This window comes from Myotis daubentonii, chromosome 4 (genome assembly GCF_963259705.1).
Source record: "Myotis daubentonii chromosome 4, mMyoDau2.1, whole genome shotgun sequence".
NCBI classification, from domain to species: domain Eukaryota; kingdom Metazoa; phylum Chordata; class Mammalia; order Chiroptera; family Vespertilionidae; genus Myotis; species Myotis daubentonii.
This window is the reverse complement of record NC_081843.1, coordinates 9229425-9256630: the sequence shown is the minus strand read 5'-3', so window position 1 is coordinate 9256630 and position 27206 is coordinate 9229425. Positions and strand designations below refer to the sequence as shown.

The following is a 27206-nucleotide window of genomic DNA, read 5'->3' as shown; positions in this document are numbered from 1 at the left end:
CATCCATGTTGTCACAAATTACAGGATTTCCTTCTTTTAAAAAAATTTTTTTTTCTTTATTGATTAAGGTATTACATATGTGTCCTTATCCCCCCATTTCCGCCCCCCCCCCCCACACACACTCATGCCCTCATCCCCCTGGAGTCTGTGTCCATTGGTTAGGCTTATATGCATGCATACAAGTCCTTTGGTTGATCTCTCCCCCTTACCCCCAGCTTCCCCTATCTTCCCTCTGAGGTCTGATGGTCTGATCGATGCTTCTCTGTCTCTTCCTTCTTTTTTTTTTTTTTTATGGCTGAGAAATATCCCATTGTATCTGCCACATTTTCTTTATCATCCATCCACTGATAGACACTTAGTTTGCTTCTAAGTCTCGGCTATTGTAAATAATGCTGCAGCAAACACGGGGCGCAGCTATCTTTTTGAATTAGTGTTTTCGTTTCCTTCAGATAAATACCTAGAGTGAAATTCCTGGTTCGTATAGTAATTCTTTTTTTAATTTTTTGAAAAAAAATTTCATAGTTTTTCATAGTGGTTGCACCAATTTACATTCCCAAACAGTGCACATCCTCACCAACACTCGTTATATTTTACCTTTTTGATGACAGCTATTCTCACATGTGTGAGGTGATCTCTCACTGTGGTTTTGACTTTGTTGAGTGTTGTTGAGCACTTTTCATGTACCTCTTGGCTATCTATATGTCTTCTTTGGAAAATGTTTATTCAGATCCTCTGCCTATTTTTAAATCATGTTGTTTGTTCTCTTGCTATTGAGTTGTATGAGTTCTTTATCTATTTTGGATGTATTAACCCGTTGTCAGAGATATGACTGAAATATATGTCTTCTCCCATCCTATTGGTTGCCTGTTTCATTTTATTGATGGCTTCCTTTGTTGTGCACAGCTTTTGATGTAGTCCCATTAGTTTATTTTTGCTTTTGTTGCCTTTGCTTTTGGTCTCAAATCCAACAACAACAACAACAACCCATCGCTAAGACTGATGTGAAGGAGCTTCCCGCCCCTCTTTTCTTCTCGGAGTTTTATGATCTCAGATCTAATGTTCAAATAGTTAATTCATTTGGAGCTGATGTTTGTGAATGGCGAAAGATAGTGGTCCAGTTTCATTCTTTTGAATGAGGCTGTCCAGTTTCCCCTTCCCCATTTTTGAAGGAACTGTCCTTTCTCCATTGTATGTTCTTGGCTTCTTTGTTGTAAATTAGTTGACCACATATGCATGGGTTTATTTCTGGCTCTCTATTTTGTTTCATTGGTCTATGTGTCTGTTTTTATGTCAATACCATACTTTTTGATTACTATAGCTTTGCAATATAGTTTGAAATCAGGAAGTGTACTGCCTCTGGCTTTGTTCTTTCTCAAAATGTTTTAGTTATTTAGGTGTGGGTTGGTTTTTTGTTTTTGTTTTTGTTTTTGTTGTGTGTGTGTGTGTGTGTGTGTGTGTGATTCCATACAAATTTTAGGGTTGTTTGTTTTATTTCTATGGAAAACACCATTGCAATTTTGATGTGGATTGTACTGAAGCTATAGATTGTTCAATCCCATCCTATTCTCTTTCCCAGAATGGTCCCTTGCTGGGTGCTGTGGGGAGCTTTGACTGGGCTGGTGGAGCCTTCCTGCATATGTCAGAGGATAAAGTCACCTTCATCAACACAACCAGGGTAGATGCAGACATGAACAATGCTTACTTGGGTAAGTGGGGAGGACAGGGTCCGGATGTGGTACCACTCAACCTGATGTGGCTGGAACTGTCATAGGCCCCTGGGATAGGTTTAAAGACAGAAATTTCAAAATTTTATTTTAATTATGTTAACAAAGAGAAATACAGTGCAGGGTCCAGTTACCCCAACCTATCAAGCGTGGGCCTGCTAGAGGGGGCAGGGCCTACAAGAAAACAACCTTCTCTTGATATCACCTTTAGGTTATGCTTCCGAAGTCATCTCGCGGGGCCGGGTGCAAACCCTGGCCTTGGGGGCTCCTCGATACCAGCACACTGGCCTGGTGGCAATGTTCAGACAGAGCGCTGGGGCCTGGGAGGCCAACGCGATTATCGAGGGCAGCCAGGTGAGTGCAGAGCATGTGGGCCATGAATGTGTATACAGAGGCACCTGGGACGGAGAGATTCCAGGGTGGCATTGCCAGGTGCCATGTGTGACAGAGGTTTATAAAGGCACCTCAGAGGGCCTTGGGCTGGAGACTCACAGAATCAGCTTTGCATTTGAGGATACTCTCACAACAATCTATCTATATAAATAAAAGTCTAAGCGACCGGCCAACCATTCAGCCATCTGACCTGTGGCTATGATGCGCACTGACCACCAGGGGGCAGATGCTCAACACAGGAGTGGAAACCACAGGCATGGAAACATTGAACAGACTAATGAATCTCAGAGGGAAAGGGGGAGGACGGAGGGCGAGAAGAGATTAACCAAAGATCTTATATGCATACTAGAGGCCCAGTGCACGGATTCGTGCATGGGTGGGATCCCTTGGCCTGGCCTGTGCCCTCTCGTAATCCGGGACCCTCAGGGAATGTCAGAGAGCAGGTTTCTGCCTGATCCCAGCAGGCCAGGCAGAGGGACCCCTCTGGCGAACAAATTCATACACTGGGCCTCTAGTAAATAATAACACAGACCTGTACAGAGCTCTCTATGAGTTTACCTGTATACGGAGCTGGTATTTGACAGTACATAATCAATATAAGCATATTAGTTATTAAAGCATTGAAATAATTCCATATCTGTCATATTTCCCTGCGGTGGCCCCTGTCTTGCAAAATGGTCCCTTCCCCAGTACTTCTTTCTTTATTTTTCATCCTCACCCAAGAATATTTTTCCATTGATTTTTAGAGAAAGTGGAAGAGAGAGGGAAAGACAGAGAGAAATATCAGTGTGAGAGAAACATATTGATTGGTTGCCTCCTGCATGCACTCTGACCAGGACTGGGGCCAGGGTGCAGCCTGCAACTGAGGTACATGCCCTTGACCAGAATCATACCCGGGACCCTTTGTCTGCAGGCCAACGCTCTATCCACTGAGCCAGACTGGCTAGGGCCCCAGTACTCTTTGAACTTCTCCAGCAACTATGAAGTCAGGCAGGGCACCTCAGGGGACCTCTAGGACCTACTCTGGCTAAGTCCCTCCTCAGAGCCTGAGCAGTCCTAACAGTTCCCTATTTTAAATATTACCCCTGCAGAAGCGGTGTGGCTGCATCTTATGTGGTGTGTGAGGCAAAAATCTTTAGTCAAAACCATCCTTGCAAATTCCTTAAATAGGACTATATCCATGATACTGTAGTTCTGTGTGTATTCCTTTAATTTTCATCTGTGGTTCTCTTTGGTCTGCAATTAATGCATCACGTGTGGATGAAACCAGTTTGCTCTGTACCAGAACGATTTTGTTGTAATTCTTTGTCAATAGTCAGATTCTTCATATGCTCTTTAAAAGTTTCACCGACACAGATTGACCATTGATGGCGCCAGGGCCTGACACACAGAAGGGGTAGGGTGGGGGAGAATGTGTGGGGATTCCAGGGAGTCAAGGGTGAGTGTGTTGCTACTTCTCTCTGTGTGTGTGTGTGTGTGTGTGTGGGGGGGTCCAGAATCACAGGGGGAAGGCCAGCTGGTAAACTTCCCCTCCACATGCAAATATTAAACATGCAAATTACAACCAAGGGTGATAAATACTTACACTGGAACAGTCAAATGGGAGCAAGTGGGAGGGGCACCCACAGGAGAGCGTAAGGGAAGGCTTCCTGAAGGCAGCGCGCAAGGGGGAAGCACTAGAGAAGTGAGGAGTGAGGAGTGGGGAGTGAGGAGAGGAAACGGTCAGAAGGAGACAGTGTGAGTTGGGAGTGTGAGTGTAGGGGAAGGGGAGGAGGTGGGAGCAAACACTGAGGAGAAGGATAGGAAACAGATTCATCTCAAATTTACCCCCTCCCTCCACTTTTACTGCCACAGCCTGGTCCAGGCCATCATCATCTTTCCTGTAGATCCAGCTATAACCTTCCTACTGGTCTCCCAAGTCCCATGTTGCCTCTCTCTAACCCAGTGGTTCTCAACCTTCGGGCCCTTTAAATACAGTTCCTCATGTTGTGACCCAACCATAAAATTATTTTCGTTGCTACTTCATAACTGTAATGTTGCTACTGTTATGAATCATAATGTAAATATCTGATATGCAGGATGGTCTTAGGCGACCCCTGTGAAAGGGTCGTTTGACTGCCAAAGGGGTCACGACCTATAGGTTGAGAACCGCTGCTCTAATCCATACAGGGAGGGTGAGCTTTCTTTCTTTCTTTCTCTCTTTTTTTTTTTTTTTGCAGACATAGTCCCTTATTCAATCTGGGCCGCCACAAAGACAGGCAGAAAGCGCAAGGATATTTTCCTTTCGCATCCCAGTGCAAACCAAAGAACAATGAGCTTTCTAAGTGAGAAACCATGTATTAGTCCTCAGTTTAAGACCCTTCGTTGACCACAGACCAATATCCAGTAAAGATTTAAAAAATTTCTACAAAATACAGTTGACTCTTGAACTGTATGGGTTAGAACTGTATAGATCCACCCCCACCCCCCAGTAAATACCATATTGGGAAAATTTTTGGAGATTTGCAGCAGTTTGAAAAATTCACAAACTGTATAGCCTAGAAATATTGAAAAAATGAAGAAAAAGGTGTGTCATGAACACATGCAATATGTAACATATACAAAATATGTGTTAATCAACTGCTCATGCTATTGGTAAGGCTTTTGGTTGATAGTTGGCTATTAGTAGTTAAGTTTGCTGTGTGGATTTCATTTACATGAGAGGGGATAGGTTGAAACCCTTTCATTGTTCAAGGGTCAACTCTATTAGCAAATTGACCTCAGCAATCTCCAAAAAGGGCAATAATACATCGTGACCAAGTCTGGTTTATCCCGGGGATTAGGGCTTGTTCAACAGTGTTGCAGAAATTAACAAACTGATTCTAAATGGAAGAGCAAGGGACCCAGAATAGCCAAAACAATCTTGAAACAGAAGAATGAAGATCTCACTTATATGTGGAATCTAATGAACAAAATAAACTGACAGACAAAATAGATCCAGAGACATAGAAACATGCAACAGACTGAAGATCCTCAGAGGGAAGGAGGATGGGGGAGGAAAGAGATTAACCAAGGAACTTATACGCATACTAGAGGCCTGGTGCATGAAATTCGTGCACTTGGTGGGGGTCCCTCAGCCTGGCCTGTGCCTTCTTTTAGTCCAGGACCCCTCGTTCCTTACTGCCTGCCTGCTCGCTGCTTCTTACTGCTCATCGCTCCTTAGCACTGCTGCTGAGGCGGGAGAGGCTCCCGCAACCGCCTCTGTGCTCACCAGCTATGAGCCTGGCTTCTGGCTGAGGGGCACTCCCACTGTGGGAGCTCACTGACCACCAGGGGGCAGCTCCTGCATTGAGCGTCTGCCCCCTGGTGGTCAGTGTGCATCATAGAACTGGTTGTTCCAGCGTTTGGTTGATTTGCACATTAGGCTTTCGTTATATTGGATAGGCATAACCCATGGACACAGACAATAGGGGGTGAGGACCAGGGTAAAGATGGAGATGGGGAGGAGGGGTCAATGGGGAAACAGGGGACATCTGTAATACTTTCAACAATAAAGATAAATTTTTTAAAAAAAGAGAAAGAAGAATGAAATTGGAGGACTCACACTTTCTCATTTCAAAACTTTAAAAAAAAATCTTCACCCGAGGATACGTTTTCTCCATTTCCTTTTAGAGAGAGTGGTTGCATGGCCAGGGATTGAGCCTGAAACTGAGGCACGTTCTCTTGACCAAAATTGAACCCAAGATCCTTCAGTCCACGGGGCCGACGCTCCAACCACAGCGCAGGGAAAAACTTAAGTACTGTTGACTGAAAAAGATCATCTAGGTATTTTGTCATCAAAAAGGACTTATTCATGAAAAAGGAAGGGTTGCAAACCAGTGCATGAGACATGGCAAGCCACGTGCACACTCTGGCCTGCGTGCCAAGACGAGGGGTATTTATAGGAGGAAAAAGGAAGTTAAGGGACAAGGAAATCAGAACCTGAGCGCTTTATTATAAACAGTGCTTCCAGCAGGGTCCTCCTGATTACATAGAGTGTGAGAGCTGCCATCAGCCCTAGCTCCTCCCATAGATCCTCCCGACCAATTATGTTTGCTTACAGTTTCAGTTAGTCTTATGCACTATAAGCTACAGTAATAAAGACAGTACAGTATGGTACTGGATAAGGATAGACCTATAGATCAATGGAATAGAACTGAGAGTACAGAAATAAACCCATACGTCTATGGTCAATTAATTTCTGACAAAGATACCAAGTTCATTCAATGGAGAAAATAATTTTTTCCAACAAATGATGCTGCAATGGATATCTGCATGAAAGAGAATAAATGTGGACCCCCCTACGTCACAATATACAAAAATTAACTCAAAATGGATCAGAGACCTAAATGTAAGAACTAAAGCTATAAACCTCTTTGAAGGAGCTATAGGTGAATTTTTGTAATCATAGATTTGGCAATGATTTCTTAAATATGACACCACAAGCACAAGAAACCAAAGAAAAAATAGACAAGTTGTAGTTCATCAAATTAAAAACTCTTGAGCAACTATACACTATAAAGAAAATGAAAAGAATGGGAGAAACTATTCATAAATAATATATCTGATAAAGGTCTGGTATTTAGAAAATAGAGAGTGGGGCGAAAATCGGGTTACAGTTGTGAAACACAGAGTTTACTCTTGTATTGTTATTTATTAATTAGTGCATTATTTCCATACAAATAACTGTAAACCTACTTTTGCCCCACCCTGTATAAAGAACCCTTATAACTCAACAATAAAGGACAAATAATCTAATTTTCAAATGGATAAGGATTTGAATAGACATTTCTCCAGAGAAGGCATACAAATGGCCAACAGATACATGAAAAGATGTTCAACATAAATAGTCATTAGGGGAATGCAAATTAAAAACACAATAGAGATTTCACTAGAATGGCTATTCACTGATTATCACTTTTAATTTTTTAATTATAGTTGACATGCAATATTATATTAGTTTCACATGTACACCCCAGTGGTTAGACATTTTATAACTTAGTGATCATCCTGATCAATCTTGTACCCATCTGACACCATACATAGTTACTAGAATATTATTGACTGTATCCCCTATGATGTACCTTATATCTCCATGGCTATTCTGCAACAACCAAATTGTACTTAGCTCATGAATACATAAACAAAATGTGGCATATACATACAATGAAGTACTATTTAGTCATAGTCCAGCTGCTGTGACTCAGTGGCTGAGCATTGACCTATGAACCAGGAGGTCATGGTTTGATTCCCAGTCAGGGTACATGCCCAGGTTGCAGGCTCGATCCCCAGTGTGGGGCGTGCAGGAGGCAGCCAATCAGTGACTCTTTTTCATCATTGATGTTTCTATCTCTCTTTCCCTCTCCCTTTCTCTCTGAAATCAATAAAAACATATTTAAAAAACTTTATGCTAAGTGAAAGCAGTTACAAAAAGCCGCATATAGTATGATTCCATTCATCTGAAATGTCCATATTAGACAAATCCATAGAGCTAGAAGGTACACTAGTAGTTGCCAGGGGATAGAAGGAGTGGGGGAATCAGGAGTCACTGCTAACAGAATTAAGATTTCTTTTCAGGCTGATGGAAATGTTCTGGAATTAGTGGTGATGATTATACAGCCTTGTGAATATACAAAAACCCACTAAGTGTTATAGTTAAAAATGGTAAATTTTATGTTTGTAAATTTTATCTCGATCAGTCCAGCCAGTGTGGCTCAGTGGTTGAGCACCTATGAACCAGGAGGTCACGGATGCATTCTGTCAGTGCACGTGACCTGGTTGCAGGTTCGATCCCCAGTAGGGGGCATGCAGGAGGCAGCAGATCAATGATTCTAATCATTGATGTTTCTATCTCTCTCTCTCTCTTCCTCCCTTCCTCTCTGAAATAAAGAAAAATATATTTTTTAAAAAGCTATCATGACAAAAAGGCAATCAATGTAATTCACCATAACAACATACTAGAAGAGAAAAAAACATAATATTAATAGATACAGAAATTTTTTTTTAACAAAATAATCCTTTCATTATGTTCAGTTCTCAACAAACTAGGAAGTAAAGGTAAAATCTTCAACCTGAGAAAGAGCATTTATAAAAAATAATTATAGCTGGCATCATATTTAAAAGTAAGAGAATATTTATCTCTTAAAATTGGAAAGAAAGCAAGAATATCCACTTTCACCAGTCTTATTCAACCTCGTACTATAAGATGTAGCCAGTGCAATAAGGCAAGAAAAAGTCATGGGGGTGAGGGGTTGGGGGGAGAAAGCATACAGAGTGGAAAGAAAAAAATAAGATTGTCTCTATTTGCAGATGACATGATTGTTTGGAAAACTGCATGACAAATTCCAAAGAATCGATAAAAAAACTATTATAACTAATAAGTTATTTCAGTAAGTTCTCAGGATACAAGATCAATATATATAAACTAGAGGTCCAGTGCATGAAATTTGTGCACTCGGGGAGATCCCCTCTGCCTAGCCTGTGCCCTCTCACAGTCTGGGACCCCTTGGGGGATGTCCAGGCCTAAGCCAGCAGTTGGACATCCTTAGTGCTACCACGGAGGCGGGAGAGGCTCTCGCCACTGCCGCTCCACTCGCCAGCCGCGAGCCTGGCTCAGGGCTTCTGGCTGAGCGGCGCTCCCCCTGTGGGAGTGCACTGACCACCAGGGGCAGCTCCTGTGTTGAGTGTTTGCCCCCTGGTGATCAGTGCGCGTCATAGTGACCAGTTGTTCTGCCATTCGGTGGATTTGTATATTAGCCTTTTATTATATAGGATAAGTTGTAGTTCTATACTAGCAATAAACATTGTAAATTAAAATTTTAAAAAGTACTATTTATCATAGCACCAAAGACTATGAAATGTTGTTGTGTAACTTTAACAAAAGGTATGCAATATGTGTATGTTGTAAACTACAAACACTAATGAGAGAAATCAAAGACCTAAGTAAATAAATATACTATGTTCATGGACTAGAAGACTCAATATTGTTAAGATGTCAACTCTCCTCAAGCTGATCTGTAGATGCAACATAGGTCCATAGAAAATCCTAGAGTTTATTATGTACTAGAGGCCCGGTGCACGAATTCGTGCACGGGTAGGGTCCCTCTGCCTGGCTGATGATTGGCCCGATTGGAGCCAAAGAGGGCAGCTGGCCAGCCAGGGGGAGGGACTGCGGGAGGTTGGCTATGCGAGTGCACTGGCCAGCAGGGGGCAGATCCTGCATTGAGCGTCTGCCCTCTGGTGGTCAGTGCATTGTCATAGTGACCAGTCGACTAGTCGTAATGGTCGCTTAGGCTTCTCTATATAGAGATAATTAACAAGCTAATTTTTAGATTTATATGAAAAATCATAGAAAGTAGAATTTCCAAAAACAGTTTTGTAAAAGAACTTAGATAAATACCATTAGGTATTTAGTGGAGGATTCATACACTATGGGATTTTTATCACTGCTAACTTGTACTTCTGTTCAGCACACTTGCCCCTAGAGAGAGCTGCCCTGCACCCTGCCTCTCTAGCCCTCACCCTGAGTTAGTTAATCTAGTTCCTCCTCATGTGTCCTCGGCACTTTTGAGCTACTGTCCCTATGCTGGAGCTTAGAGTCAGTGGGTTTGTGAGCAAGTGCATTTGTGGGTGGGTTGTTTAAGAGCAGCGTCTTTGTCTTTCTCCAACACAATCCCCGCTGGTGTTCATAGCCTAATACTGTGGGGGCTTCTCTTCCTTGCACTGGTGCCCCAGGTTGGGGAGCCTAGTATGAGGCTGGGACCCCTCACTCCTCAGAGGGGACCTTCACAGACAAGATGTCCCTCCCAATTCTGAATCGCCACACTGTGGGTGCTGGACCTGCCAATTCCTGTATTTTCCACTCCTCATGCCAGTCTTGACATTGCTTCCTCTTTGTATCCCTAATTATAGGACTTCTGTTCAGCTAGTCGTAAGGTGGTCTCAATGATGGCTTTCTATAGTTTAGTTGTAATTTTGATGTGATCACTGGAGGAGATGAGTGCACAGTTTAGCTACTCCACTGTCTTGACTGAAAGGCTTTAGTCAGTTGATTTTTTAAATTGATTTTTTTTTTTTTTTTTTAGAGAGAGAGGAAGGGAGAGAGAGAAAAATATTGATGTGAGAGCATTACATCAATCAGCTGCCTCCCGCATGCCCTCTACTGGGGATCAAGCCTGCAACCTGGGAACGTGCCCTGACCTGGAATCAAACCAGCAACCTTTCAGTGCATGGGATGATGCCCAACCGAGCCACACCAGCCAGGGCTAGTCAATTGATTTTGTTAAAGGCACAAAGACAATTGAACGGAGAGTTCAATGATGCCGGAGCTATTGGACATGTATAATAAAAAACAAGAAAACAAAAACCTCTTCCCATGTCTAATATCATATTAAGATGAATTTAAAATAGATTATAGAGCTAAATGTAGAATCTAAAATTACAATACTTTTGGAGGAAATCTTCCTGACCTTGTGTTAGGCAAAGAGTTCTTAGATATAATACCATACACATAGCCTATAAAGGAAACATTGATTAAAAAAAAGCCTTCATTAAAATGAAGAGTTTTTGCTATGTGAAAGACACTGTTAAGAGAATGAACAATAAGATACAGACTTGGAGAAAATATTTGTAAATTTTCGTTCGTTTTTAAAAAAAATATTTTTATTGACTTCAGAGAGGAAGGAAGAGGGCGAGAGAGAAACATCGATGATGAGAGAGAATCATTGATTGGCTGCCTCCTGCACACCCCCTACTGGGGATCGAGCTGGCAACCCAGGCATGTACTCTTGACTGGAATCGAACCTGGGACCTTCCAGCTAGGGATTTCCTTCCTTTTTTATTACATATCTGGCAAAGGATATATCTAGAATATATAAAGGATTCTCAAAATCAACAATAAGAAGCAATCCCCCCAAAATATAAGCCAAATATTAGAAGAGACACCTCCCCAAAGAAGATCTATGGATGGGAAATGAGCACATGAACACACACATGTTCCATGCTATTAGTCATTAGGGAAGGCAATTAAAACTGCAATGAGAGACTACTGTACATGTATTAGAATTGTTGGCATAAAATAAAAATAAACGGGCAATAGCAAGTACCGGCAAGGACGTGCAGCAACTAAAACACTCACACAATGCTGTCAGAATGGAAAATGGCATGCCCATTTTGGAAAACAGTTTGTCAATATCTTATAAAGTTCAACATATAGTTCCCATGCCAGCAATCCCATTCTTAGGTATTTACTATTTGCTTGGGAGAAGTAAGAAGAGATATTTACATGAAAACCTGTATGTGAAGGTTTCTAGTGGCTCTATTCATACTTGTGCAAAACTAGAACAACCCAAGGGTCACTCAGCTGGAATGGCTAAACAAACTGTGGTAGATATGAAGGCATACTAAGCAGAAATAAAAAGGAATGGATTACTGATACATGCAACACCACGGATGAATCTTAAATGCATTATTCTAGTGAAAGAAGCCACAGCCAAAGGCTAAATACTATACAGCGTGTAGTCCAAAAGGCTACACACTGTGTCATTCCCTTTATATAACATTTGGAAAAGGCAAAACCATAGGGAGAGAAAGAGATCAGGGGTTTCCAGGGGCTGGTGGTTGAGGGAAGAGGTTGATTACTGTGGGGCATGAGGGAGTGTTTGGGGGTGATGCAACTAATCTATATCCTGACCACGGTGGTGGTTAGATGACTGTGTGTTTTGCCAAAACTCATAAAACTACACTAAGAAGGCTGAATTTTATTGTAAGTCAATTATGCCCCAATAAAGCTGACCTAAACCAAACAAACAAACAAAAAATCCTATTGATGAAGCTTAAATGCCTTTGTTGGCTGTCAGCATGGCCTGTCTCAACGCCGAGGGGCAGAAGTCATTCTTGACATCCCCTGCAGTTTTCATTCCTAGAACCTGCCTCAGTTCAAAATTGCTGTAGACATGTCCCTGTTTACCTGTTACTATTCCCTCTGCTCCACCACGCTTCCCAAGAGCCCTGGAAGGCTCTGTGTCTCCAAACCCTTGTTTACTGAATGAATGAATGAATGAATGAATGAATGAATGAGTAGGTGAATGACTAAATGGATGAATCCTGTGGGTGAATTCTACACATTGACATTGAACATACTTTTGTGGGTTTTTAAAAAAATTCTTTTAAAAGGTAGACATTATTTCTCAATATCTCACAAAAACATTCGTGTAGTAATAGATATTTTTAATCCATATTAGTTGATTCTTTATTAGCCAGACTGCCAACTTTGACACCCTCGCCCACCCCCCCCCAACTAAAAACTTCCAATGTATTGAAAAGATCTGTCTGCTCTTCCAGGCTCTTCTGTCTATATTTTCCAGTCCAACTTCTTTTTTGTTATCTTCATTATCTCCTTATAACACTATTTGGGGTAAAATCCTCGCACTGCCCGTCACTCTGCTCCTCTCTCTGTCAGCGCATTCAAATGAGAATTTGCCGTCAACTACAGAGAGTAGAGAGGCTCACATCTGCTCCTAAGCCGTTCTCCAGCCCAGCAGCCATGGTTTCTCTTCACAGGGAGAGCCCCCCGACCTGCTTTAGGTGTGACCCTGGCCTCATCTCTTTCAGATTGGCTCCTACTTCGGGGCCTCCCTCTGCTCCGTGGACGTGGACAGAGATGGCAGCTCCGACCTGGTCCTCATCGGGGCTCCCCATTACTACGAGCCGACCCGGGGGGGCCAGGTGTCCGTGTGCCCCTTGCCCCGGGGGGTGAGTGGCTGAGGAGGCCTGGCTGGGTGGGGCCTGGGTGTGTGGGGTGGAGGGGTTGCCCAGGTTGGGACTGGCACTGTTTCTGCTCTGCAGAGGGCCAGGTGGCAGTGCCGGGCCATTCTCCGTGGGGAGCAGGGCCACCCCTGGGGCCGCTTTGGGGCAGCCCTGACCGCCATGGGGGACGTGAATGGGGACAAGCTGACGGACGTGGCCATCGGGGCCCCGGGGGAGGAGGAGAACCGGGGTGCTGTGTACCTGTTCCACGGAACCTCGGAGCCGGGCATCAGCCCCTCCCATAGCCAGGTGAGGCCCCCTCACTGTCTCCATGGTGACAGTAGACTCTTTGCAGATCTGCCCCTTTCTCGTTCAGTGTTCCCACAGCTGCCAGATTAGCTCTCTCATTACTCCTTTCAGAACCTTTAGAAACTATAACGTGCTGCACAGAAACCTCAGACCCCTCCGTTCTAGATTAGTTCTTACCCAGCCGGAGGCCATGGGGCACAGCGCCGCACTGTGCGGGTGAGGGGAAGGCTTGGAGGAGGGGTGCAGGCTGGACGTGGGCGGCGCCACTGTCTTCCTCGCCGCAGGCAGCGGGCAGCCTGGATTTAGGGAGAAAGCCGCCCTCTCAGAAGACCTTCCCAGTGGCCGCCTCCCAGAACCACACAATTCAGGGGCTGTCGCCTGGGCAGTCTCGCAGGGCCCCTCTCTCAGGGAAATCAGAAAAATTTTAAATTTACAAGCAAAGTTGAAAGAATTGTACAGTGAACACTCATATATTTACCTACATTTTACAATGAACATTTTACTAGACTGACTTGACCGCATAGCCATTCCCTCTCTACAGTCCCTCTATTTTCCAATGCATTTCACAGTAAGATGCAACACCAGTCCACTTCACCCGTAAACACTTTAGCACGTATATCATGAACTAGAATTCAACATTTGCTTACTGTTATTCTTGCTTCCTCGCATTTCAAATCATTGACTTGATTCTTGCGATCCTCTGGTCTGCTGTCGGGAGTCTGTATAATATTCGTTATTTCAGTCCGTGTATGCTTAATTTCTAATTGGTTCCCCAATATAAGATCGAGGGTCTCATTAGTTTTCTTGTAGATCTCATTAAGTTTATCGGCGGCTTCTAAACAGTTCTTGAGAGACCTTAAAAGTGTGGTTCTGAACTCTATATCTTCCATTGACAATTTTGTCCTGTTTCTTTGTCTCCGCATTTTGTTATGCTTCCTTGATGCACCCCCTAGTAGTCTTTGTTCGCAGTCTTATAGTTAAATCTTGATTGTTGTAGCTAATTCCAGGGAGGGTTTGACCTCCAGGCCAAGTGGCTATGAGATTCAGCTGTGTCAGCAGTGAGAGAACTTCTGTCCTCTAGGGAGGTGCTAATCTAGCCTTTGCCTGAGGCTATCTGGCAAATGCCTGTGTGCAGGGCTTGGGTGGAGCGGGTCGCACAGGATCAATAGGGTGGGCCGGAGAGAGCAGTTATGGCGGCTCTCAGTCCTGTCCCCAGGGGCTCTGCCTCTCTGAGTCCCAGCACCCGCTACAAAGCTGGGAGAGAAAGCTGCACTCGCTCTGACCGAAGCCAGACAGTCCCGCTTCTCCCATTTGAGTCTGGGTCCTTAAAGATTCGCCTGTATCTGGAGCTCAGAGTCTGCGACTCCCTCCCGATTGAAAACAACAACCGCGCCCTCCGCCGCCAGCCCGCTCCGGGCACTCCGCACCTCAGAATTTGACTTCAGCACTGCGCCTCCTCTGAGTGTCCGTATGCGTTTCTTTTTCCTCCTAGTTGTAGGACTTCCACTCAGCCAGCGTTCCTGTGGTTCTGGGTGATGTCCCTTCCGTTTTTTGGTTTCACTTTTGAAGTAGTTGTTCAAAGCAGCAAACTCCGGCGTTAACCTATGCCGCCATCTTGGTTCTCCAGCCGAAAATGTCAACATTTGCTTACTGTTATTCTTAATATCAAATTTACCAACAGGACATGTTGCTTCTTTAGCCGATCAGTGACTACTGCCGAGTGTATGCCCCTGCTGTAACCCACCCTCCATCACCCATCATCACCCCAGAGAGTTCCCTCCTGCCCCCTCCGGCCAGCTTCTGACCCCGCTCTGCTGCAGAGGGAACCACAGTTCTGGTCACTGTTGACCACAGATCAGCTCCGCCCACTAGACTTCCGTAGGCCCAGTGTCTGCACAGGCTCCTGACTGCTGAGCGCCGCTCCGTAGCCACCTCTCTGCGTCAGGAGCCTCTCCACAGTGAGTGAGCAGCAGGATTATGCCTCTTTTCATTGGCGCCTGTTGCTTCTCTGTGTCAATGGCGTTTGAAGGCTCTGGTTTTACTTTACTCTTATCACAAAAGCTTTACATGCTTGAACAAATTTATAAATCGAAGGTAAGCAGTGAAAACCTGTAGTTCCCTCCCCTTACCTGCACCGTAACCCACCCCGCAGAGAAAACCAAGGGAAAGGGAGGGTATGTTATGTGTCTGCACACGTGCACGCCTACCCCACAGACTTTGGAATGAAGAAGAAATGCCAAAAGGACCACACTATCCTAGAGTTGTATTGTCTGCATTTTTACTTGCTTTCCCCTATGACTGGGGCAGGGATGCTCGGTGTTCGGACCAGCCAATAGGCTGTGGATTTCCCAATCGCCACAGGACACACAATTTCAGAACAAACTTCATCCCAACAGAATACAATACATTTTCCTTAAAAAAATTTGAGGTATAATGTACACCCAGTAAACTCACAAACCTTACGTGATGAATTTCTATGTGTCCGTGAATCCGAGTAAGCAGCACTTACATTAAGATTTAGCAAATTTCCGGCACCCCATGCTTCCTTTCTGTTAACAAAATCACTTAAAAAATTGTGGTGAGATATACATGACATAAAGCTCACCATTTTAACCATTTTAAAGTGTGTCGGTAAAATTTCTTTTTATTTTGCTGTTACTCTTTCAGTGTTATTCTTGCACATGGACTAGAGAGTCCAATCACCCTTTTTTTAAAAAAAAATATATTTTATTGATTTTTTACATAAAGGAAGGGAGAGGGATAGAGAGTTAGAAACATCGATGAGAGAGAAACATCAATCAGCTGCCTCCTGCACACTTCCTAGTGGGGATGTGCCCGAAACCAAGGTACATGCCCTTGACTGGAATTGAACCTGGGACCCTTGAGTCCGCAGGCTGACACTCTATACACTGAACCAAACCGGTTAGGGCCGCTCTTTTTTAAAAAAATATATTTTTATTGTTTTCAGAGAGGAAGGGAGAGGAAGAGAGAGATAGAGACATCAATGGTGAGAGAGAATCACTGATCGGCTGCCTCCCGTACATCCAGGCATGTGCCCTCAGAGGGAATCAAACTGTGACCTCCTGGTTCATAGGTTGACACTCAACCACTGAGCCAGCCGGCCGGGCTCAAAATCGTTTTTAAAGGCTGATTATGGAAACAGCAGTGTCCACACCTACACTCGATTTCCTCTTTATTTCCCTGGGTCTCCAGGAAGCACTGTTACTGATCCTCCATACTTCCCAACAACATGATTTTGCTGCTTCTTGCTTGTTGTCTTAGCATGGACTTCCCGTGTGGGAGGTCAGGCCTGAGCACTTCCAGACCCCCTTGGCCACGCCTTCGCATGCCTCCCCCCACCCCCACTCCTGATATTTACACGATGATTTTGGTTAGATCAATATTCAGGGTTTGCACCATCCGGACCATGTAAATGAGATTCATGAGTCAAATAGAATGCTATGCCACTTCCTTCCTGTAAAACTATTTGTTTCCTAAAACCCCAGCTGACTAATGGAAACTTTGGGTGCCATCTCAAGACTGTGGTCTAAAGCTGAGTGGCTGCCCTGACTCCGTGAGAAATTATGGGAGATGAGACTTGAATGGAAACCAGACAATCTCTCCTTGGGTCACCCGGGGTAACTGAGTTACACACTTCCCTGTTCTTCCCTGCTCCCTTCCTCCCCTCCTCTTTTCTGTTCTCAGCGGATTGCAGGCTCCCAGCTCTCCCCCAGGCTCCAGTATTTCGGTCAGTCACTGAGTGGGGGCCAGGACCTCACGATGGATGGCCTGATGGACCTGGCCGTAGGGGCGCAGGGGCACGCGCTGCTGCTCAGGTGAGACCCTCTTTCAGAGCACACCTGGTTGTCTTCCCTTTAAGGAGCAGCTTAAAGAGACCTCTGGTGTCTCTGCAGGTCCCAGCCTGTGCTGAGGGTTGAGGCCACCATGACCTTCACGCCCACGGAATTGGCGAGGAGTGTGTTTGAGTGTCGGGAAAATACGGTGAAAGGCCAACCTGCTGGGGAGGTCAGAGTCTGCCTCCGTGTGCAGAAGAGCACAGCGGACCGGCTGAGACCAGGTGAGGCTGGGGGGAAGTCTCAGCAGGTTAAGTGGCTGGGGGCATTGACAGGTGGCTGAGCCTTCTTGGCAGTCCGGAGCAAAGTGCTCACTGGCTCCAGCAGCCTTCTCCGAGCTCAGCTGGAGCCAGTGGGTGATTCCCCTACTGGGCTGGGAGGCCCAGCAAACCCGGACGAAGAAGTGAGCCCGTGGCACGCTCTTACTCTCTCAGGTCTCCAGATAATTGGGGCCCGCCACCTGTGAATTAACTGGGATCTTTTTATTTTTTAACTAGAGGCCCGGTGCACAAAATTTGTGCATGGGGAGGGGTGTTCCCTCAGCCCAGCTTGCACCCTCTCCAATCCGGTACTCTTCGGACATCCCTCTCACAATCCTGGACTGTTGGTTCCTAATCGCTCACCTGCCTGCCTGCCTGATCGCCCCTAACTGACCCCCCTGCTGGCCTGATTACCCCAATCATGGCCCCCCCTGCTGGCCTGGTTGCCCCCAACTGACCCCCCTGCTGGCCTGGTCGCCCCACACAGCCTGCTTGTTCAGTCATTTGGTCGTCCCTCACTAACCCCCGTGCCGGCCTGGTCATAGGCAGCCATCCCGTGAGGGTGTGAGGGTTAATTTGCATATCACCTCTTTATTACATAGGGTGGGGAACTCTTTTAAAGGAAATTTTGTGTTGATGAAGCTAAACACAAATTCACAAAGCACTCAGACATGCATTTTATTGTAAGGAACTTGACTTATTTTTTCTACTTTTAAAGAGCGACATTGTGCTGGGGTGAGGATAGTAGTGGTGGTACTAGAGAGAAATAGGGGGAGTTCATAAAATTACGTTTCTAGCAGTAATCTTACTGGGCTGAGGTGATAGCAGTCAGAGTTTGGGGCAGCCAGCATGGCTAGAAATTGAAAGCAAAGTCTTGGAGATTAGAGGATTACAGAGAAAATACCCCCAAATCTACACAGAGATTCCTCTCAAGTCATTTGCAGGTCAGAACTCCAAGGAACTCAGTTGATGACAGCAACTGGAGAGCTAAAGAGTTGAGCAGAAATTCAGCAGCTTCATGCTGCTGGGGAAATGGAGATTTAGGGAGGGGCCTTTGTAAACAAATTGTTCTTTCTATTGGGACAATGTCCATTGAGTCCAGCAATCAGGAGAAACAACAGACCATAAAAATAGACCCACAGGTGATTCATAAATTAGAGTCATCAGACAGGAATTCAAAATGATGGCGAACCTCAGAAAAGACTTGAAATTCATAAAATAGAGTCAAATGGAAACTCTAGCTCTGAAAAACATGCTAACTGAAATTAAGAATTCAATAAATAGTTTCAATAGAAGATTAGAAGCACAACAGAGAATTACTGTAGTGAACTGGAAGGTAAAGCAATAAAAATATACAGACTAACAGAAAGAGAGAAAAGGATGAAAACTATAGAAAGAAACCATTAGAGCATTAGAGATGTATGGGACATGGTGAAAGATCTAATAAACATTGATTGGAATTCCAATAGGGAGGGAGGGAGGAAGGGAGAGGAAGAGGGAGAGGGAGAAGGCGAGGGCGAGAGAGAGAGAGAGAGAGAGAGAGAGAGAGAGAGAGAGAGAGAGAGAGAGAAGAGAGAGAATAAGAAAGAAGCAACAGTTAAAAAAATTGTGATAAAGAATTTTCTAAAACTGGTGAAAGATATCAAGATTCTCTATCAAAGTAGGATAAATATAAAGGAAATCATACCATGGTGCAATACACTGGTGTACACAACATTATGCACTGTACTAGATCAAGGCACAAACTGCTGAAGACCAAAGACAAAGACAAAACGCTAAAAGCAGCCAGAAAAAACATGCGGTTTTCTAGTATGTAACAGATCAGCTACCGTGTATTGAGCACCTACGGTGTGGCAAACACTGTGCTATGTGCTTTGCAGACACTATTCCGTTTCATTTTCACCACCGGGAAGGTACACTTATTGTCCTCCATGTAAAAATAAGGAATCGAGACTCAAAGAGGTCAGATAAGCTGCCCAAAGCCATAGAGCTGCGGAGCAGAGGCGCCGGGCCTCCCGCCTGCCTGTCTGACGCCCAAGCCAGGCTGCTCACCACCGTGATGCCCTGCCCCTGCAGGAGAGGTCCGGAGCACTGTCACCTATGACCTGGCTCTAGACTCCACGCGCTCAAGTCCCCGCGCCGTTTTTGACGAGACGAAGAACAGCACACGCAGACAGACACGGGTCTTGGGGCTGAGTAAGACGTGTGAGACACTGAGGCTACACTTACCGGTGAGCAGGAGGCAGCTCGGGGCCTCCCAGCACAGGGTGGGTTTGGGAAGCTGACAGGGCAGACCCCCAAACCACCACTGTCTCTCAGGACTGTGTAGAGGACTCAGTGACCCCCATTGTCCTGCGCCTCAACTTCTCTCTGGAGGGGCAGCCCCTGTCCGCCTTCGGGAACCTGCGACCCGTGCTGGCTGTGGATGCCCAGACTCTCTTCACAGCCGCGGTGAGTCCTGGATGCGGGCCTGCCGGGCACGGGCGGCCCCGCTGCCATCATGGTTGGAACTCTTTTCATTTCATTTCAAAATTGTATCTTATTGTTTCATTTCACAGCGTTTCACTATTTCCTCTCATTTCTGTCATCCTATCCTATCTGCTTGCAGTTTCCCTTTGAGAGGAATTGCGGCAATGACAGCGTCTGCCAGGATGACCTCAGCATCAGCTTCAGTTTCACCAAGTGAGTTTCTCTTCCTCGTCGCTGCCTCCCAGCCTACGCGGAGACCCCAGGAGCCGGGCACAGCCGCTGTTTTGGCGGTGTCTGCCTGGCTGCCCACCCACTGGCTTCTCCCTCCAAGTGTCCACGCCTCTTCCCCCCCAGAGCTGACCTCCCACAGGGGAGCCCTCAGCATCTCTGGCCTGGCTTGTTCCCCCCACAGCCTGCACACCCTGGTGGTGGGCGGTCTCCGGAACTTCAACGTGACGCTGACCGTGAGGAACCAGGGCGAGGACTCCTACGGGACCCGGGTCGCCTTCTTCTACCCGCCTGGCTTGTCCTATCGGACGGTGTCAGGGGTGCAGGTAGCCAAATACTTCTCAGGCTCCCCCTGGCCTTCTTTCTGGGTCCCCAGGCCGTGGCTGACGTCACCACCTCTGCCTCCCTTGCCTTCCAGTCCCCGCAGTCATGGCGATCCTGGCGCGTGTCCTGTGATCCCGGCCCCTCCACCCAAACCAGGACCTTGCAGAGTGGCAGCTGCACCATAAACCACCCCATCTTCCCAAGCAACTCAGAGGTCAGGCTGCGGACCCCCTCACCTTTTCTCCTTCGTCGTCTTCTGAATTCCCTTCTTTCCCTCCTCCTCCCCCTCCCCTTCCCCGCTTTCTCCTCCTCCTTCCTCTTATTCCTCTTGTAAAGCTTCCTTTTGTGAGAAACAGCTTTACTGAGATATAATTCAAATACCACACCACCCACCCATTTAAAGCATTCCCATTCGGTGGCTCCTAGGTTGTTCACAGACTTGTGCGTCCATCACCTCGATCAATTTTAGAATATTTTCTTACCCCAAGAAACGACTCTGCTCCCCTTAGCCATCAGCCCCCGTTCCTATTTCTCCCAGCCCCAGCCAACCGCTAGCCCACTTTCCGCCTCCAGACCCTCCCATCCTGGACAGGTCGTACCAGCGCGTCCCATAGCGCGTGGTCCTCCGTGACCAGCTTCTTTCACGCAGCAGCAGGTTTGCAAGGATCATCCACGTTGCAGAACTTCATTGCTTTTGCCTGCCGAGGGCTATTCTGTTAGAGCAGGGGTCCTCAAACTTTTTAAACAGGGGGCCAGTTCACTGTCCCTCAGCCCGCTGGAGGGCCGGACTATAGTTTAAAAAAAACTATGAACAAATTCCTATGCACACGGCACATATCTTATTTTGAAGTAAAAAAACAAAACGGGAACAAATACAATATTTGTATTTGCATGTGGCCCGGGGGCCGCAGTTTGAGGACCCGTGTTAGATGGATGCACCACCCTTGACTTATTCATGCTTCCATTAAGGAACATGTGATTGTTTCTTGTCTCCTATTCTTGTTATCTCTCCTTCTCCAACTCCAGGTCACCTTTAACATCACGTTGGACGTGGACCCTGATGCTTCCCTTGGAGAGAGACTGCTCCTCAAGGCCAATGTGACCAGGTACAGGCATCCTCTGCGTTAGATCACGACCCCTCCCCCCCCCCCCCCCCCCGCACTGGTTCTTGCTTCAGCTCATTCATTCAACAAACACTGAATGAACACCCACCCCCACCATGTGCCAGGCATTGGGCCCAGTGCTGGTGGGACAGGGATGGACGAGACACTGAGGCTGCCCTCACAGAGGTTATCACTTAGTGGCAAAGGTAGGCAGGAGCGCTGGCGATTACCATACACTGAAATGGGCTGTCCTGTGTTCTCGGGAGCTGGGTGTTCAGAGAGGAATCCCGGAGAAGATGTGCTGAGGCTGTGAGTTGGCCAAATAAAGGCATAAATTGGGGTGGGGGGGGGCGTGAAGACAGAATGAAGGAAGAGCCAGAGACTGGAAAGATCAGACTGTGGGGCGTGGCCCAGGCACATGACGTAGGGTTTAGGAGTGGCTGAGATGTTGGCATAACTGAGATAGTGTCATAAACTGGCTGGTGGGTGCTATCGGCACATTTGTAGCGTGACCTGGGCGTGACAAGATCACATTTGCATGGTAGAAAGACCACCCCCAGGAGGGCTGGGGCTTGGGGTGGGAGCAGTTTGGAATTCAGGGACTAGTGAGAAGAAGGCAGCACACACATCTGGGCAGTAGGGTGGGCCTGGGCGAGGTGGAGGCAGGGGTGGAGAACAGTGGTGGGTGGGATGCAGAAAGGGCTAACTTGGTGGCTGGTTTGAGGTGGAGGGAGAGGGAGAGAGAGAAGAAAAGCTCTGTCTCCCCTCAGTGAGAACAACTTGCCGAGAACCAACCAAACGGAGTTCCAGCTGGCGCTGCCCGTGAAGTACACGGTCTACATGGTGGTCGCCAGGTGCCGCGCCCAGAGCTCCCCTCCCCCTGCGCACGGCCGGACGGGCCATTGAGCACCTGTGTGTGTCAGTCTGCACGCATATGCCCATGTGCTCTGAGGATGAACATGCATGTGTGTGTGTGTACATGGGTATTTGTATGCATGAGTATGTGCGTGTGCACGTGTGTGCGTGTGCACATGTGTGTGAGGCCCAGTCACACACATCACCCCTTGCTCGCACCCTCTCAGGCCTGCATTACCCATGTGTCTGTTTACCCCTTACACACGTAGTCCGAGACTCCCCTTCCAGAACATTCCTGATGTTCTCTCACCGGCTCCTCCTTCTTTCTACCATCAGCCGTGAGGTCTCCACCAAATATCTCAACTTCACAGCTTCAAAGAAGACCAGCCATGTTATAAACCATCAGTATCAGGTGCGGAGCCGAGAGGCCGGGCCGGGGTGCAGAATGGTGATGGGAAGCGTGCGTCGGGGGCCTGCTGTGTGCCAGGCTCTGTCCGAGCTCGCTCTCACTCTAAACACACATATGTGCGTACCGTCATTCCTCGGTCTCCGCGGGGCTTTAGTTGCAGGATCCCCCCTTTACCCAAACCCCTTATATAAATGGTGCCGTATTTGCCTATAACCCACGCACACCCTGGGTCACTGAGATCCCAGAGCAGTGTACATGCTGCGTAAACGGCTGTTGTGCTGTATTGCTTAGGGAATGATGACAAGAAGTCGGCACGCGTTAGGCAACCCTCGCAGGCCTAGCTGCATAGCTCACATCAGCAACAACATAACATTTCCTTCTGGACATTGTCCTCTGTGCTTTCACCACGACGCCCAACCCGTGGGTGCTGCGGGGCGGCTGGACACACACGGACACGATTCACTCATTTTACCTCCATAATGACTGCGACGGCGGCACCGCCCCGTTTACAGGTTGAGACACGGCTCAGCGAGGCTGATGACAGGCCCGCGGCCTCACCACAGTGAGGATGAGCCGCTGCCTAGCACCGGCCCCGCTGGCCCGTGAGCAGGTGTTTAAGGCCACACTTGCCGGCCTCCCAGAAAGTGGGTGGCGGGCGCTTGGTCACCAGGTGTCCTGGGCAGGTGGGGGCTGGGTGCAGTGACAGCGAGGCCGGCGCCCTCATACCCCACCCCCGCCCCTTGCAGTTCAGCAACCTGGGGCAGAGGAGCCCCCCCATCAGTGTGGTCCTCTGGATCCCCATCCGGCTGAACCAGGTGACCGTGTGGGGCGACCCAGACGTCGTCTTCTCCCCGGTAAGCCCAGGGCCCCGCTCCTCCCTCCACAGCCCTGGTCTTTCCTAAAATCTCCGTTTCCTCTGCTGGGTTTTGGAGCCATTTCTGACCGTCTCTTGGGCCTAGGACATCACCCCCTGCTTCGGGGTGCACCCAGGAGCCCTCACGTCTCCCTTCACAGCACCCCTCTTTCCTCAGAACCTGAACAGGACATGCCGCCAGGAGGAGAGGGTGCCCCCTCGCTCCAGCTTCCTGGCTGAGCTGAGCAAGGCTCCGGTGCTGGTAAGAATGCGGGCAACACCAGCTTCGGGCCACGCAGACTCAGCACTGCCCCCTGGTTGGTGCCGGGGGTGGCCCGGGGTGTGTGCTCTGCACCAGCTTCCCCAGGCCCCCTTCTCCACCCTCCCCAGAGCTGCTCTGTCGCCGTGTGCCTGAGAATCCAGTGCGACATTGCTTCCTTCGGCAGCCAGGAGGAGTTCGGCGTCACCCTCACCAGCAACCTCTCCTTTGACTGGTACATCAAGGTACGCGGGGCCCGAGGTTCAGCGGGTCTGGACACGATGCTGCCCAGGCCCGCGCCCAGCTCTGCCTGTCTCTCCCCAGACTCCGCACAACCACCTGCAGGTGGTGAGCACAGCGGAGATCCTGTTTGATGCCCGGAGGTTTGCCCTGCCCTCAGGACAGGAGGCGTTGGTGAGGGCCCAGGTAACTGTCCGGGGCCCAGAGGGGCTCCTGGAAGGGGGAGGGGAGGCTGGATTGTGGGCTGTCTGGGTAAAGAGAGGGAGATTGAGAGAGGTGGGGAGGAGGGGGAGGTAGGGCTGGGGTTGGGAGCACGGGGAGGGGTTAGTCATTAGGCCCAGGGTGCAAGGTCTGGCTGGGGGACCTCCAGAAACCCAGAGCCTGTCTCCCCTGGCGCGCCCCTCCCTTCCCCTTCCCTGCCCCAGACAGAGACCAAGGTGGAGCCATATGAGGTGTACGACCCGGTCCCGCTCATCGTGGGCAGCTCCGTGGGGGGGCTGGTCCTCCTCGCCCTCATCACAGCCGCTCTGTACAAGGTACCCCCTGGGCGCCCTCTGCCTGCCCCTCCCGCCCCCTCGCTGCTTCCTTTCGGGCTTGGCTGCCGCTGGGTGACCTTCGGCAAGTCCCAGGCCTCAGCTTCTTCAGCTGTAAAATGGGAACGCAGAGGCCCACTTGGAGAAGGTAATTGAGTTGATGCGTGCAGAGCGCTTAGAGTGCCCGGAGCAGAGTGGCCACTGTATCAGGAGCAGCTCTCCTCCTTCTTATGTTATTTTATTTTCTTTCTTTCCTGGCCCCAATATTTTTTTAAAAATCTATTTTTATTGATTTCAGTGAGGAAGGGAGAGGGAAAGAGAAATAGAAACATCAAGGATGAGAGAGAATCATTGATTGGCTGCCTCCTGTACGCCCCCTACTGGGGATCAAGCCGCAACCCCGGCATGTGCCTTCGACTGGAATGGAACCTGGGACCCTTCCGTCCGCAGGCCGACGCTCTAGCCACGGAGCCACACCAGCTAAGGCCCTGCCCCGATAGTGATGCCATCTTCTCCCTGCCCCCCTTTTCCCAGGTCCCTTCTATACTCTCACACGCGATTCGTTGCATCTCTTGGTCCTTCTGTCTCCACTCGGGCCTGCACGGCCCTGGCCTCAGTGCCGTGACTCCCCTGTCCCTGTCCCACAGCTCGGCTTCTTCAAGCGGCGGTACAAGGACATGATGAGTGACGCCGCTCCTGAAGCTGCCCCACCCCAGTAGCTGCTCCTGCCCGCTGCGTGGCGTCTCCTGCAGCCAGCAGGACTCTGACGAACGCACAGGTGGCTACACAGGCACGTCTGTCCGTCTGTCTGTCCGTCCAGAGACTGGTGCTGATGTCTCACTCAGAAAAGACCTGCTTGGGTTTCCCTTCCCATTCATGTTTGCGTGCGAGTGTGTGTGAGTGTGTGGGTTGTGTGTCTCGGATGTCTCTTGCATGCGGGCCAGAAGCTTTGGCAAACCCTCAGGCACAGGGAGTACTCCAGCCGCTCGCCGTTCAGCCTTCCTCCAGAACAGAGTGATGGCAGCTCCTGCGGGAGGACCTGAAGGGGAGGCAACAGACGCCGTCCCCTCGGAAGGAAGTGAGGCCGCCCTCCGCGGGCGAGCGCGCACCTGCAGAAGCCTGGACAGCCACGGCCCAGGCCGCCTGGGAGCCATGCTAAGGCCCGGACCGGGTCAGCCACAGCGTCCTGCCAAACCCACTCCACACCAGAGCTAAAAGCGTCCAGTAGGCAATGACACACCTCCCTTTACCTATAGTTATTTACTACTTTAATGTTACTTTTATTCTTTGAATTGATCAACCTGTTCATAGTATAAGTCTAAAGTCTCCCTTCCAGCCTCATCGCCCCAGCCATTTAAGTCACTTCTGAAGGGCAGTCAAATCGATGTGTTTTCCGGTCCCCTTCCCAAAGACGATGCAAACACACACCAACACATGCACACACACGCACACACACACACACACGCTTCTCACACAAATGACAGCACAGGTTATTTATCCTCTTCTGCATCATGCTTTTTTCATCATATAGCTCAGACATTGTTTCATATAAGACATAAAGTACTTAGTTCATTGTGTCATGAGTCATAATGCATTTAACCAGCCTCCTTTTGATATATTGGTCCAATCTCTTGTGATTAAAACGATGGTGAATTAATAAATTGAATATATGTCATTTTTGCATATGTGTAAACATAATTTAAAGGATATATTTCCAGAAGTTTGCATTCTCCCAAAAGCAAACCCAAGATAAGAATTTCAGTGAAAGAACTGTGTTTAACAGCGGTATCAGGAAATACCAATAGAGAATAGAAGTCCCATAACCGAGGACTTGCAGAAGAAGCCACACTGAGTTCGGTGGGAAGGGCAGAGACACAGAACGGACTGGCCCTGCTTCCAAGAGTGGCAGCCGGGATCCCAGAGTGATAGCTCAGCTGCAGAGGTTCCCCCTGGGGGGCATGGGGTCTCACCCCAGCCAGGCTCCCCAGCCCAGAACAGCGGAGCCAGGTACCCTCAGGCACAGGGATTCATTCATAACATCTGGTTGTGAACATCAGCAGGGATTCTGTCTGCCAGGGAGAGATGGGAGTCTGCTAGAGACACGGTGCCCTCTTAAAGGGCCAATGCACAAAATCTCATTTGCAGCCCCCCTCTCCCTCCCGCTCCCACGGGCCCTAGCAGTGCAAGGGCATAGCGGACTGGAATCATGTGAGGAGAGACTGGAGTCTGTGGCTCTGGGGAGAGAGAGCTAAAGGGACAGCCGCTGGGAGCTCTGTGCTGAGTCCCTCTACTGCACCTCAGACACCATCTTTCTCGCTCTAATACAGCGGTTCTCAACCTGTGGGTCGCGACCCCTTTGGCGGTGGAACGACCCTTTCACAGGGGTCGCCTAAGGCCTTCCTGCATATCAGATATTTACATTACGATTCATAACAGTAGCAATGTGACAGTTATGAAGTAGCAACGAAAATCATTTTATGGTTGGGTCACAACACGCGGAACTGTATTTAAAGGGCCAGAAGGTTGAGAACCACTGACTTAAGGGCAGGGATCATGACCGGAGCCTGTGTTTCCCTGTCATGGTGCCTAGATCAATACTCAAACGCCTTCCAGTCCAAGCGACTGTGAT

At 48.1% G+C, this 27206-nt stretch overlaps 1 protein-coding gene and 1 pseudogene across 2 annotated transcripts in view; one reads left to right on the top strand and one right to left on the bottom strand.

Annotated features, from left to right (window-relative positions):
• The window catches only part of LOC132232699 (integrin alpha-M-like), a 48199-nt gene extending 22189 nt beyond the window's left edge, over positions 1-26010 (top strand). The window contains exons 11-30 of one of the 2 annotated variants that reach the window (XM_059692161.1): positions 1577-1706; positions 1936-2078; positions 12747-12887; positions 12981-13190; positions 16896-17026; positions 17105-17268; positions 19384-19535; positions 19624-19755; positions 19913-19986; positions 20186-20327; positions 20420-20539; positions 21352-21431; positions 22199-22282; positions 22620-22695; positions 23439-23546; positions 23724-23807; positions 23936-24049; positions 24129-24230; positions 24470-24580; positions 25225-26010. In XM_059692161.1, the coding sequence (XP_059548144.1) occupies positions 1577-1706; positions 1936-2078; positions 12747-12887; positions 12981-13190; positions 16896-17026; positions 17105-17268; positions 19384-19535; positions 19624-19755; positions 19913-19986; positions 20186-20327; positions 20420-20539; positions 21352-21431; positions 22199-22282; positions 22620-22695; positions 23439-23546; positions 23724-23807; positions 23936-24049; positions 24129-24230; positions 24470-24580; positions 25225-25296 (2370 nt within the window). In that variant the 3' untranslated portion in view covers positions 25297-26010. Of the gene's footprint in view, positions 1-1576; positions 1707-1935; positions 2079-12746; positions 12888-12980; positions 13191-16895; positions 17027-17104; positions 17269-19380; positions 19536-19623; positions 19756-19912; positions 19987-20185; positions 20328-20419; positions 20540-21351; positions 21432-22198; positions 22283-22619; positions 22696-23438; positions 23547-23723; positions 23808-23935; positions 24050-24128; positions 24231-24469; positions 24581-25224 lie in introns of both variants that reach the window. The other variant, XM_059692160.1, reaches the window with a different exon arrangement.
• On the bottom strand, positions 4335-4452 carry LOC132233958 (small nucleolar RNA SNORA31; annotated as a pseudogene).
• Positions 26011-27206: the final 1196 nt, after the last annotated feature.